Source organism: Scyliorhinus canicula, chromosome 17 (genome assembly GCF_902713615.1).
Source record: "Scyliorhinus canicula chromosome 17, sScyCan1.1, whole genome shotgun sequence".
Classification (NCBI taxonomy): Eukaryota; Metazoa; Chordata; class Chondrichthyes; order Carcharhiniformes; family Scyliorhinidae; genus Scyliorhinus; species Scyliorhinus canicula.
This window is the reverse complement of record NC_052162.1, coordinates 22833802-22847185: the sequence shown is the minus strand read 5'-3', so window position 1 is coordinate 22847185 and position 13384 is coordinate 22833802. Positions and strand designations below refer to the sequence as shown.

General features: G+C 54.5%; 1 protein-coding gene across 3 annotated transcripts in view; it reads right to left on the bottom strand.

The window, feature by feature from the left end:
• eda (ectodysplasin A) overlaps positions 1–13384 on the bottom strand; it is a 303914-nt gene that overhangs the window by 60962 nt on the left and 229568 nt on the right. For all 3 annotated transcript variants that reach the window (XM_038776069.1, XM_038776071.1, XM_038776072.1), the window contains exon 6: positions 8720–8771. In XM_038776069.1, the coding sequence (XP_038631997.1) occupies positions 8720–8771 (52 nt within the window). The remainder of the gene's footprint in view (positions 1–8719; positions 8772–13384) is intronic.

Here is a 13384-nt window from a genome sequence, read left to right as displayed (position 1 = left end):
CGCAGGGGCGTCCGGCTCTGCTGAAGGTCAATGGAATTTTGGCTGGCCCACCTCACCTTGTTCGGTCTGGAAAATCCTGGAAATCACTTTCCATATTTTCAAAAAGTAAATCTTGGGCGCGATTCTCCGCACCCGCGGAAAATCGCGAAGTTGGCCGTGAAAACGGCCGAGTTTTGCGACGGCTCGACACGGCCCATTTCCCGAGGTATTTGCATCCGGGAAATGGGCTAGGAACGGAGCCGCATCAATCACGTGCACGATGACGCAGGAACGCGGCGACGCTACGAACACGCCCACGTGACGCCGCCCGACGCCGTAAAAAGGCGCGGGCGAGCACAGAAACTATGCCAGGATGTCGGAGCTGAGGAGAGCAGCCACGCGATTCGTGGAGGCTGATGTTGAGATGCTGCTTGAATCCATCGAGCAGAGGAGGGGCATCATCTGCCCGTGTAGAGGGCATCGCCACCCTGCCAGCGAGGTGCACCAGGCCTGGCGTGAGGTTGCTGCTGCCGTCAGTGCTGTGGGGCAGACCCCTCGCTCAGCTGACCAATGTCGGAAGAAGATGCACACCTCCCCCATCCTCTGTCCCTTCACACTCTGCCCACTGGGACTGTCCAGCGCCCGGCCGAGCGAATCTAAATAACCCGTTTCATTCTCTTCCCTAGGACGTGATGCCGAATGACCAGGGCCGTCTGGCTCCAGACGGACACAGGCATCTGCCCCCACCTCACCCGGGGCCGCACGGCAGAGTGTGCCTGATCAGCGGGGAGTCCCATCCTCCCCAACCGAATCTGTAGAGCAGGACACCCAGAGGGCGGCGACAGAGCAAGAGAGAGAAATGGCCCGCGAACGCCCTGCGGCCTCTCAGCGGGCCGATGACATTGAGGAGGCGTCCACCCAAGACGACCTTGAGCTTGCAGCACGGCTTTCTCCCGCACCATTCACCATCCCAGAGACACTCACCCCGGCGGGCCTATTTAGTGATGAGGTTCCTGGGTCACAGTCTGGGTCGCACATCACAGCTAAGCAGGCACAGCAGGTGGAGTCAGAGCAGCCGAGGGCCCGGACTGGCGGAGGCCAGGCCAGGCCCAGCATGCAGCTGGCTCCCAGGCGTTTTCAGAGTTCCTGGACTTTCTCAACCCACCCGCACAGCCGATGCATCAAGAAACCCAGGGACTCAATGACGGGATGAGGGCTGTCTTCCAGACTCTGCAGACGCTGTTAGAGGAGTCGAACCGCGTCCACGAGCAGGGAGTGGTGCCGCTCATGGCAGCAACCCAGGCCGACACCGCACGGGTGGCATCCGCGGTGGAGGCAATGGGTGAAATGGTTTCGGCCATGGGTCAGGTTATGCAAGGCGTTGGGCTTAATGTGCACGCGTCATCCTCAGCCCTGGACAGGGTTGCCCTCTCACAGGCAGCAATGTGCCAGAGCCAACACGACATTGCCGGCGCGCTGCGGGCCTTGGCCGAGTCTCAGCAGGTCATGGCCCAGTCGCAGCACGCCATGGCAGAGTCACAGCAGTCGATGGCACAGTCCCAGAAGTCGATGGCACAGTCGCAGCAGTCAGTCGCGGAGAGCATCAACCGCCTGACACATGTGCTGGATGGTGTCGTGCACTCACAGGTTGAGATCGCACAGTCCCTGGCGGGAATGTCTAACTCCCTGGACTCCGTCTCTGCAAACCTTCGGATCCTGGTGGATACCGTTGCAGGCCTCCAGGACTGGCCACCGCCAGGTGTCGGTGGTGCGACGGGGCACCTCCCCGCTCGCACCTCTGTCCCAAAATGAGGCCCGGGGGCCACCGGGCTCCCCGAGGGAGGAGGAGGTTTCGGGGCCCGTCCCATCAACTCCATCACGGGACGTCCCGGAATTCTCGGCCTCCCCCCGTCCCATCCCTGGTGCATCGGGTGGGCAGCAGGCAGAGCAGGGTGGCACAACGTCACCCGAGACGCCCGCAGAGCAGCCTGGCCCATCAAGGCCGGGTCGCCCTAGGAAACGCTTGCCGAAGGAGAAACGAGTCGAGGGGAGCGATTCACAGCAGTCCTCCTCCACTCCTGCTGTATCATCTGGGGAATCACTTAGACATAGTGGTAGGGCCCGTAAGGCAACAAAGAGAGACACTGAGTAAGTTGGCACGGGTGAAGGGCACAGTTTAGTTGTAGGGACTAGGGCACCTGTAAATGTTTGTTCACATTAAGCGCTCTGGTCCACCTTACTTGTAATACCGTGTGATTGTTCCACAGCCACAGGAATCGTGATGGTGACCGAGTGTTGCTGGGGTTGACGAGCGGTGAAACTTCGGTGCCGGCTGTGCAGTCCCTCCCCCCCACCCCCTCCCACAGCTAGCCCACGCGGGCACGTGATAGGATGGTTCAGCTATTGCCATGTGTCAGACTCTCTCTAACGATTCTGAGCTCACAGCTCTTCGCAGAGCGGGCTGTCATCATTCCACATGGCACTGATCACACCCGCTGACACAGCCATCAATGTTGTACCATACCGTCTGGACCCAGTGATAAGGGTGATGTCGAAGTGGAGCAGTGTACCCTGAGAGGGGGTGGTGGGGGAGGGGGGGGGGGTGGTTTGTGGTGGTGCAAGTTGTGTGTTGACCCTCTGCATGACTAGCGATGCAGGTGGTGGTTTGGTGTTCAGCGGGGACGTCGCATACATTGCGTGAACCGTGCTGCCACCAAGGCGTCGCGTGCCCGCCGTCCTCGCCGGGTCCGTCGTGCCGCCTCCTGGACATCACCAGCACCTGGGTCGTGTCTGCGTGCTGCGCCCGCCACTCCGCCAGCCTCCTCCTCCTCCTCCTCCTCCCTCTCCTCATCCTCCTCCTCCTCTGTGCTGGCACCACTGCCACTGGCTTCTCCCTCCACCTCCTGCAGCAGGTCATCTCCCCTCTGCATCACGATGTTGTGCAGCGCACAACAGACCACAACAATGCGAGCGACCCTTTCGGCCTGGTACTGCAGGGCCCCTCCGGAGCGGTACAGGCACCTGAATCTCATCTTCAGGAGACCAAGGCAGCGCTCCACCACACCCCTGGTTGCTGCTTGGGCCTCGTTGTATCGTGTTTCCGCATTGGTCTGAGGCCTCCGTATAGGCGTCATCAGACAAGACCTCAGCAGATAACCCCTGTCGCCTAGCAACCAGCCCCTCAGCCGGGGGGGACGTCCCTCAAACATCGCAGGGATGTACGACTGCGCCAGTATGTAGGAGTCATGCACACTCCCTGGGAACCTTGCACAGACGTTCATGATCCTCATGTGGGGGTCGCATACCACCTGGATGTTCATGGAGTATGTCCCCCTCCTGTTTGTGAACACTTCCCTGTCCCCTGCAGGCGGGCGCATGGGGACGTGAACACAATCGATTTCCCCCTGCACCATCGGTATCCCGGCCACCCTGGCAAATCCACGAGCTCGCGAGTCTTGAGTTGCTCGGTCCTTGGGAAAGGTGATGTAGCGATCGGCGATGGCATAGAGGGCATCGGTCACATCCTGGATACACCTGTGGACCTATGACTGGGAGATCCCGGAGAGGTCCCCGCTCGGAGACTGGAAGGAGCCGGTCGTTTAGAAGTTAAGAGCGACCGTCACCTTGATGGCAACCGGGATCGCGTGTCCTCCCCCCGTTCCATGTGGGGCGAGGTGCGCCACGAGGTGACAGATATGTATCACCGTCCGCCTACGCAGCCGGAGTCTCCTCCTGCAGGTGATGTCCGTCATTGATAGGAAAGAGATCCGGGCACGGTACACCCTCGGCCTTGGTCGTCGCCTCTGGCGCCGTGGCTGCACCCTCACTCTCTCCTCCTCCCCCTCCTCCTCCTCCTCCCCCCCATGCTGCTCGACGACTGGCAACTCCTCGGCCCTTCCCTCTGCTGCTGCAGCTGGCCCTGCATCCACTGCGGGTTGTGGCTGTGGATGCTGCTGCATCTCCAAATGCAGTGCAGCGGCCCCAACCACTGCGCTGAACATAGCCGTTCTGTTCGCAGACATTGTGCTAACCTACAGAAGGGTGGTGGGGGGCAGAGAAACGGGACATGTTAGACGGAGGTTAGTCGACACCTCGGCAGCTGCCTGCTACAGGATACCTGTGTGTCCCGGTGGCCTGGTCGCGCTGCTGACACGCGGGCAGCCTAACCCCTGGTCACTTTCTGCATCCAACGGGCAGTTATCTACGTCCTCTTCACCGGTGCGTCAGTGGCCTGTGGCCGTAAGCCACAGGGCAACCAGCGGCCGTGTACTCGTGACCGGCACGCCATGGCATGGTGGCAGACATTTTGTAACCGGGGTTGGACGGGTCACTCGCTCACTCTCTCCCTACCCCCCCCACTCCCACTCCCCCCCCCCTCCGTCTCCCCCACTCCCCCCTCCGTCTCCCACACTCCCCCCTCCGTCTCCCACACTCCCCCCTCAGTCTCCACACTCCCCCCTCCGTCTCCCCCACTCCCCCCTCCGTCTCCCCCACTCCCCCCTCCGTCTCCCCCACTCCCCCCTCCGTCTCCCACACTCCCCCCTCCGTCTCCCACACTACCCCTCAGTCTCCCACACTCCCCCCCTCAATCTCCCCCACTCCCCCCTCCGTCTCCCACACTCCCCCCTCCGTCTCCCACACTCCCCCCCTCAGTCTCCCACACTCCCCCCCTCAATCTCCCCCACTCCCCCCTCCGTCTCCCACACTCCCCCCTCCGTCTCCCACACTCCCCCCCTCAGTCTCCCACACTCCCCCCTCAGTCTCCCCCACTCCCCCCTCCATCTCCCCCCTCAGTCTCCCCCACTGCCCCTCAGTCTCCCCCACTCCCCCCTCCGTCTCCCCCACTCCCCCCTCCATCTCCCCCACTCCCCCCCTCAGTCTCCCCCACTCCCCCCCCCCGCTCTGGACCCCCCTCCCGTTCTTGGGGATGCCTTCCCCGTTGTGGCCAGACTCCAGCAGTGCGCTAAGCTGTGCGCTGAGCGGTGCGCTCACCTAATCGAAGCTCTCGTCAGCCAGCACGACTGGTTGATGAACTTGAAAAGCAGGTGTGTTGGCCGGCGTGAAATCGGTGCGTGATGACGTCGGGACTTCGGCCCATCCGGGCCGGAGAATAGCGGGGGGCCAATAAGTAGCGATTCTGGTCGTGTCGGGGGCGCGTTCGAGGCCTTTGCCGGAAATCCCGACGTGTAGTTTGTGCGGGGTTCGGAGAATAGCGGGAGGGTGTCGGACCAGTGTCGCTGTGAAAATTTGCGCGGCCCGCTATTCTCCGAACCGCCGTGAGTGCGGAGAATCGCGCCCCTTAACTTTGACATCAGAGAATCAGAAATCCACACGTCATTTAAATCTCCACTAATGAAACACATCCTGTACACTTTATATAAATGTCTGCACAATGGTGTCAACAGTTAAATGGTATTGTCCAGATGAAAAAAGTTCCATTGATTTGTGTGCAGCTCCAACACAATTCAAACAAAAGCTTGCATTGATATAGCTCCATCTATGAAAATAAAACCTTCAAGGGGACTTCAAAATTGAAAGTTCACTGGGAGAGGAGTGTGAGCCATGGAGTGTGAGAATAGTCAGGTGTGATCATAAATCTAGCCAATAAGGTGGGTTTTAAATGACCTTTGAAGTAACAGAGACTGGTGTAAATGCAGAGGAGGTTAAAAGGAGTGATGCCAATGGGCAAAAAACAACTATCATCTCGCACTTCATAGGTGTGCACCAAGTTCAAACAAACAACCTCATCTGTCTGATTAATTGTGAGTAGCACTATTAAACTATCACGTAACTAACACATATGGGGGCACGGTGGCACAGGGGTTCGATTCCGACCTTGGGTGACTGTGTGGATTTTGCACATTCTCCCCCTGTCTGCATGTGTTTCCTTTGGATGCTCCCGCTTCCTCCCATAGTCCAAAAATATGCAGGTTAGGTGGATTGGCCATGCTAAATTGTCCCTTAGGATGGGGTTGCAGGAATAAGGTGGGGGATTGGGCCTTGGTAGGGTGGTCTTTTGAAGGGTCGCTGTAGTCTCGATGGGCTGAATGGTCCCCTTTTGCATTGTCAAAATTCAATTATATATGTATTATAGTGAGTGCATTTTGTAAAGTCCATAGGCATTAAAAGGTTTAAAATATATTACAGGTATGCAGTTGAGGCTATATTTACAGCTGATAAATCTGGAAGGGAGTATGCAATAATTAATATTGGGGAACCCATCACAGCAAGCAGAGAGGGGAAATGTTGATCCCCATTGATGTGGTTTGTTTAGACCCTTAGAGAGAGGGAAGTGTGCAGGAGAATGTGTTAAATTACCACACACCCAGTTCGCAGTTAGTCACATCTTATAGAACAGCATCTCTGAATCATGGCTGGTTAAGTGCATGCTACAAAGCTTTAATGCAACATTGAGCAAGAGAAGCACAGAACGTTATCATAAACTGTGTCAGGTCCTGTGTAAATTTATTAGTGTCACATGAATAAAACGGAGCCGTTGAAAAATACTCCCAATAATCTGGGGCGGGATTCTCTGACCCCCCGCCGGGCCGGAAAATCGCCAGGGGGGCGGCGTAAATCCCACCCCCGCTGGCTGCTGAATTCTCCGGCGCTGGAGATTTGTCGGGGGCGGGAATCGCGCCGCGCCGGTCGGCGGCTGCTCGCAGGGGGCCCCCCGGTGATTCTTCGGCCCGCGATGGGCAGAAGTCCCGCACGTTCTGTGCAGGTCCTGCCAGCGTAAATTGGAGTAGGTCCCTTACCGGCAGGACGTGGCAGCACGGGCGGGCTCCGGGGTCTTCGGGGGGGCGCGGGGCGATCTGGTCCTGGCGGGTGCCCCCACGGTGGCCTGGCCCGCGATCAGGGCCCACTGATCCGCGGGTGGGCCTGTGCCGTCTGGGTACTCCGCACCGGCCGTGTAAGCCTCTGTGATGGCCGGCGCAAAGGTGAAAACCCCCCGCGCGCATGCGCGGGGATGATGTTAGCAGCTGCTGACGCTCCCGCACATGCACGGACCCGCACCGGCCGGCAGAGTTCCTTCGGCACCGGCTGGCGCGCGCCAAAGGCCTTGCACACCGGCCGGCGGGGAAAACACTCCGGCGCCGGCCTAGCCCCTGAAGGTGCGGAGGATTGCGCACCTTTGGGGCGGCCCGACGCCAGAGTGGCTCCTGCCACTCCACTGCGCCGTTTCTGCCCGCCCCGCCGATTCCCGGAGAATCCCGCCCCTGATTTTCAGTATTATTTGGTGTTAAAAACAGCATATGGGATCCTGCGCTTTTAAAAGTAAAGACCCAGCGTTCAAAAGCAATGATGTTCGGGTGAGCTTTGTCAAACGCTGATTTGATTACAAGTGGAATGTCCAATTGTGGAAGCATGTGACAGCCTTAGAGAAGGTGCAGAGAAGATTTACTAGAATGGATCCAAGAATGAGGAACTAGGTGGGCAGACTATGTAAGCTGAGGTTGATCTCCTTAGAATAAAGTAGATCAGGCAGGCTTTGATTGATGTTTTCATAATCGTAAAGGCTGTAGACAGAGTGGACAGACAGGAGCTGGTCCCATTGTTAGTAGGGTCGAGACCAACTAGAGGACACGGATCTAAGGTGAATGGCAGAGGAGAGGTGAGGAAAAATGTTTTTATGCAGTGAGTAGATATGGCGTGTGATTCACTGGAAAAAATGCCTAGTTTGGGGCGCGTTTAGCAGGGTGTTTCCAAAAAACATCCAGCTATTCAACGGCACTTTGCCTTTTTCTGGCCTCAGGGAGTTTCTTTCCGCTGTTTTTGAAACCCCCCCACCCCTCAACCCCCACAAGCAGGCCCCTGGGAACACCCCCTCACCTCCCACCAGGTGCCATTATTACTGGTCCACGTTTGTGAAAACCAGTACTAAACGTCACCCTGCATGGTACCCTTCGGGCAGCACGATAGCATGGTGGTTAGCATAAATGCTTCACAGCTCCAGGGTCCCAGGTTCGATTCCCGGCTGGGTCACTATCTGTGCGGAGTCTGCACGTCCTCCCCGTGTGTGCGTGGGTTTCCTCCGGGTGCTCCGGTTTCCTCCCACAGTCCAAAGATGTGCGGGTTAGGTGGATTGGCCATGCTAAATTGCCCGTAGTGTCCTAAAAAGTAAGGTTAAGGGGTGGGGCGTTGTTGGGTTACGGGTACAGGGTGAATACGTGGGTTTGAGTAGGGTGATCATGGCTCGGCACAACATCGAGGGCTGAAGGGCCTGTTCTGTGCTGTACTGTTCTATGTTCTATGCATAGGTCTCCCAGGTACGGCCATTAGGTCATATTTAACTCATACTTAAATGCAGATCTGGATCACGCCCAGTGAGGGCAAGGTCAAGATCGTGCCGTCTCGCGAGATTTCTTAAAATATTGTGACGTGGTTTCGAGGTCGCAAATCTCGCGAGAGGCCTTGTCCCGACTCCGCGCCCTAAGCGACCAGGCTGCTGAATCACGCCCACAATCTGGAATGCACAACCTGAAAAAATGGCAGGGCTATGGGGAAAGGGTAGACTAGTGGGACTGGCTGGATTACTCATGTAACGAGCCAACAAGGCCTCACAGGCAGAATGGCCTTGTTCTATGCTCTGACCATTCTACGATAAGGTGCTGGGATTCCATTATTTTAAACCTTACAATGCAAAAAAAATCATTGCTGACTTTTACATATGCACAGCACTCCACTGGCAGTTTATATAATCTTATTAATATTTTAATTTCTTGAATTTAAATCTTACCTTGTTTTACTTGAATGACTGAGTCATGACCCTGGAGGTGAACTACTGCCATCTGCAAACAACAATTCAAATGTTACACTTGGAACAGCAAATCAGTAAAGCCCAGAGAATGGGATTCTCCACTCCGCCAGCCGTGTTTTGTTGGGTGGCACGTACTTTCCTGCAGCGGGATTGTTCCCGCCTGTCAATGGGGTTTTCCATTGTGGGCACCCCACGACACTGGGAAACCCGTGGACATGGGTGCGCTGCTGGCGCAATGGAGAATCCCGCTGCCGGAGAATCTCGCTGAGAGTCTTTACAGTGCAGAAGAAGGCCATTTGGCCCATCAAGTCTGTGTTAGCTCTCAGCCAAACAGAACAGTAGCACAAAGTGCTTGAACTCATAGATCATAGAATTTACAGTGCAGAAGGAGGCGATTCGGCCCATCGAGTCTGCACCAGCCCTTGGAAAGAGCACCCTATTAAGTCCACACATCCACCCAATCCCCGTAACCCTGTAACCCCAACTAACCTGCCCCACCTGACCTTTTTGGACACTAAGGGCAATTTAGCATGGCCAATTCAACTAACTTGCACATCTTTCGACTGTGGGAGGAAACCGTAGCACCCGGAGGAAATCCACGCAGACATGGGGAGAATGTGCAGACTCCGCACAGACAGAGACCCAAGCCTGGAATCAAACCTGAGACCCTAGAGCTGTGAAGCAACTGTGCTAACCACTATGCTACCATGCGCCCCCCCCCCCGAGTCTTAAAAACAGCATCACTTCAAAAATAAAATAATTAAAGTGTAAAATTAATAACAAATGAATATGCACAATAGACTATGTAGTACTGTAAAACGTTAACTTGTCGTCCTCAAATCTCAAATCCAGTGTCTTAACCCAAGGCACCATCCATCATCAGTCAAACTGATTTCCTTTGACAGCAGAATGTAAACAATCTGATAATCTTTCCTTTTACATGCTAATTGACCACTGTATATTTCTTGTATGTTGTGCTTTTATTTCACAATTCCCATTTTTACAATGTTTTACATTTCTTGGAGCTGAAACACGATTTATTTTGTGTTTGTTTTTGTTCGGAACACAATACACACGAGGCAGAAACTTGCAACTGATACTGTACAACACAGACGCTGCCAAAGTAAACTAACTGCAAAGGGACTGTGTTATCCCAGCTCCGTAAACTGCATATTAGCTTTCCGAGCATTGCCAAAGTCAACAAGACTGGGTCAAGCACATTAAAGGTTAGGAAATCAAGAAGGGTAGATGGAATTAAGATACAATCAGGCATTATCTAATTGAATGAGACCTGGGTTCTCCTTCACAGTCACTTTTAATTGAGCCCTGTCGAATTGAGTTTGCATGGTGATTGGATCGGGCAGGATTCAGCTCGAGTGGCCTGCACTGCCCAGTCACACACTAATTGGGTGGGGTAATGCAGGGTTGGCTAATACCTTCTATTGCTACACCTTGTCGTGAATCCCTGCTGACAGGAAATGGCGGGAGAAATTTGCAATTATCTTACCTTCTGTGATCTTCCTACACCATGCACTGCATGTGCTAGAGAGTCAATTGACTCGGAACCTCTTCAAACCTGTGTTGTTGATGAGGAAATTGGGGACCTCACATCCAGCACCCCCCCCCCCCCTTCCCGCCCCCTCCAAGTTTCATGACAGAGCATGAGCTCAGCCACAGTGCCTTCATTTATATATGATATTTGGGCTTTGTGACAGGATATCATTTGGGATATTGACCAATATGATTTGATTGGGATTCAATTGTATGGGTTGTGGTGGAGGAAGGGTAGGAGTGTAAAACAAAGCTAGGCGTAGCAGCTTAAAAAGAATAAATGGTACTCTGCATTGGACAAATCTGAAGTTAAATCAGTAAAAGTAACCCTGAATCCGATTTCAAATCCTAGGCTTTCAAAATGAAAAGCTTGCTTCGTTAAATGGAATGCTGCCAATGAATGAGCATGCTACCCTTTCATTCTCCATGATTTATATATGAATTTGATTCACCCTGTGTTGGCTATCAGGATCCTATATGAAATTAACCGGCAGATGAGGTGCTGCCCCACCAATTTACGTTGGGCTTCACTGGAACACTGCAGCAGATCAAGGCTGGAGATGTGGGCAGGAGAGCAAGATCTGCAGCAGGGGGGATTGGCGTTGCTTCATTATTATCGGGCGGCGAATGTGGATCAGGTGCGGCGGTGGTGGGAAGGAGAAGGGGTAGAGTTGGTTCGGATGGAGGAGGAATCTTGGAAGGGGTCTAGTTTGAGGGCTATGGTGATGGCAGCGTTGCCAATGGCTCTGAGTAGGTATTCAGGGAGCTCGGTGGTGCAGTCCACGGTAAAGATATGAAGCGGGATTCTCCTGAATCGGCACGATGGCCCGGCGCCGGTGTCAAAAACGGTGTGAACCACCCCAGCGTCGGGCCAACCAGAAGTAGCAGAATTCTCCGCAATTCCGGGGGGGCTAGGCAGGCGTTGGAGAGGTTGGCGTCGGGCAAGCTGGCGCCGAAGGGACTGCACAAGTTAGTGCATGTGCAGAACCGCCGGCGTGGTTCAGCGCATGCGCAGACCGGCCAGTGTATTCTGGCGTGATCCCCGCCTGAAAACCGGCACGGTGAATACGGCAGCCGCCGTTGGGGCGGGATTCACACCACCCTACGGGGATTCTCCGACCCAGCGGGGGGGGGGTTGGAGAATCCCGCGCATGGAATCAGTTGAGATGGCATCGTAGGGTGGAAGGGATGGGGGGGGGGATAGTGCATACAGGAGGTGGAGGGAAGTGGGGCTGGTCAAGGTGAGGGATCTGTATTTGGAGGAAGGGTTCACCAGGCTGGAGGAGCTAAGGGGTAGAGCTGCTGAGGGGGAGTGAGTTCAGGTATCTGTACTTTGCACGAAAAGTCTGGAAGGGGTTCCCTAGATTGCCGGGATACACCCTGCTGGAGCAACTGTTGCTTCTGGATGTGGAAGGGGAGGGAAGAATTGGGGATATATATATAAGTGGCTGGGGGAGCAGAGAGGCGAGCGGGTGGTGAAGATCAAGGAGAAATGGGAAGGGGAGTTGGGAGGGGAGATCAATTGGGGACTATGGAGTGAGGCACTGTGAAGGGTAAACGGGACCTCCTCTTGTGCAAGGATGAGCCTGATACAGTTTAAGGTGGTGCACAGGGTGCATATGACTCGGGAAAGAATGAGTGGATTCTTTCAGGAGGTAGCAAGTGAGTGTGAGAGGTGTGGGCGGGGGCCAGCGAATCATGCGCACATGGTTTGGGGTTGCAAAAAATTGGTAAGGTTCTGGGCGGGAGTGTTCAGGGTCTTAGCCAGGATAGTGGAGGAGGAGATGGACCCCAGACCCTTTGGTGGCAGTATTTGGGGTTTCAGAGAAGTCAGAGCTCATGGAGAGGAGGAAGGCCGATGCCATGGCCTTTGCCTCTCTGATTGCACGGCGGAAAATTTTTCATCGCGGTGGAGGAGGGGGAGGGGGGGGGGTGGTCCTAGGGTGTTTATTTGCTGAAACCTATTTTGATACGTTTGCAATAAAATACTTTTTTTTTCGAAAATGAGAGCAAGGTGCTGAGTTGAAATGGCAAGTGGCAGGAAGGTTGGGGGGTCCTGCTTGCTGGCTGTGCAAAGACGTTCCGCAAAGCGGCCAATCAGTGTGTGTGTTTAGTGTCCCCAGAATAGAGGAAGCCACACTGGCAGCAACATTATATTTAATTTTGTACCCCTATTTCCTCGTTCTAAACCTCTCAACAGCTGAGAACAGTCTCCTCATACATTCCCTGTCCTATCCTCTCATAATTTTATAATCGATCGGACCACCGCACAATCTAAATTCTTGTAACAAAATAGAGACTCACTCCTTTTAAATCTTGCTTCACAGCTGCTTTTCCTTATAGCATCCAAGATTCCAGTGAACCTGCATTGTCCTAATAATAGAATCATAGACTCCTAGAATCCTTACAGTGCAGAAGAAGGCCACCCAGCCAACCGCTTCTACACCGACCTTCGAAAGACCACCCTTCCTCGACCCAATAATCCCACCCAACATTCCGACACTTAGGGGAAATTTAAAATGGCTAACCTGCCTAACTTGCACATCTTTGGATTGAGATGGGAAACTGAAACACATGGAGGGAACAAACCCAGTCACAGGGAGAATATGCAAACCACGCAGTCACCCGAGATAGGAATTGAATGCGGGTCCCTGGCACTATGAGGCAGCAGTGCTAATCATTCCACTGCACATGGATATAATAATGTTCATATCTGTTTGAATGAATGCACAATTCCTTATGATTTTGATTGGACTCTGGCACAATTGATGGCAGGGACCAATCACATCAGATAATCCAAGACGAACACATTGTTCAAATTGCCAAAGCAATATCACCCTGGTAAAGAAAAAGGAGTTGCTACCACAGGCTGAAGTACTTTAAATGCACTTGAATGAGATCTTACTGACTGGAAAGCCTGGAACTCAACTTGTGTGCGAGTTGGGAATGAATCGCCGGGGGGCGGCGTGAATCCTGCACCCGCCAGCTGCCGAATTCTCCGGCGCTGGGGATTTGGCGGAGGCGGGAATTGCGCCGCACCGGTCGCCGGCAGCGGCCCCCCTGGCGAATTTCCAGCCCGGGATGGGCCGCGTG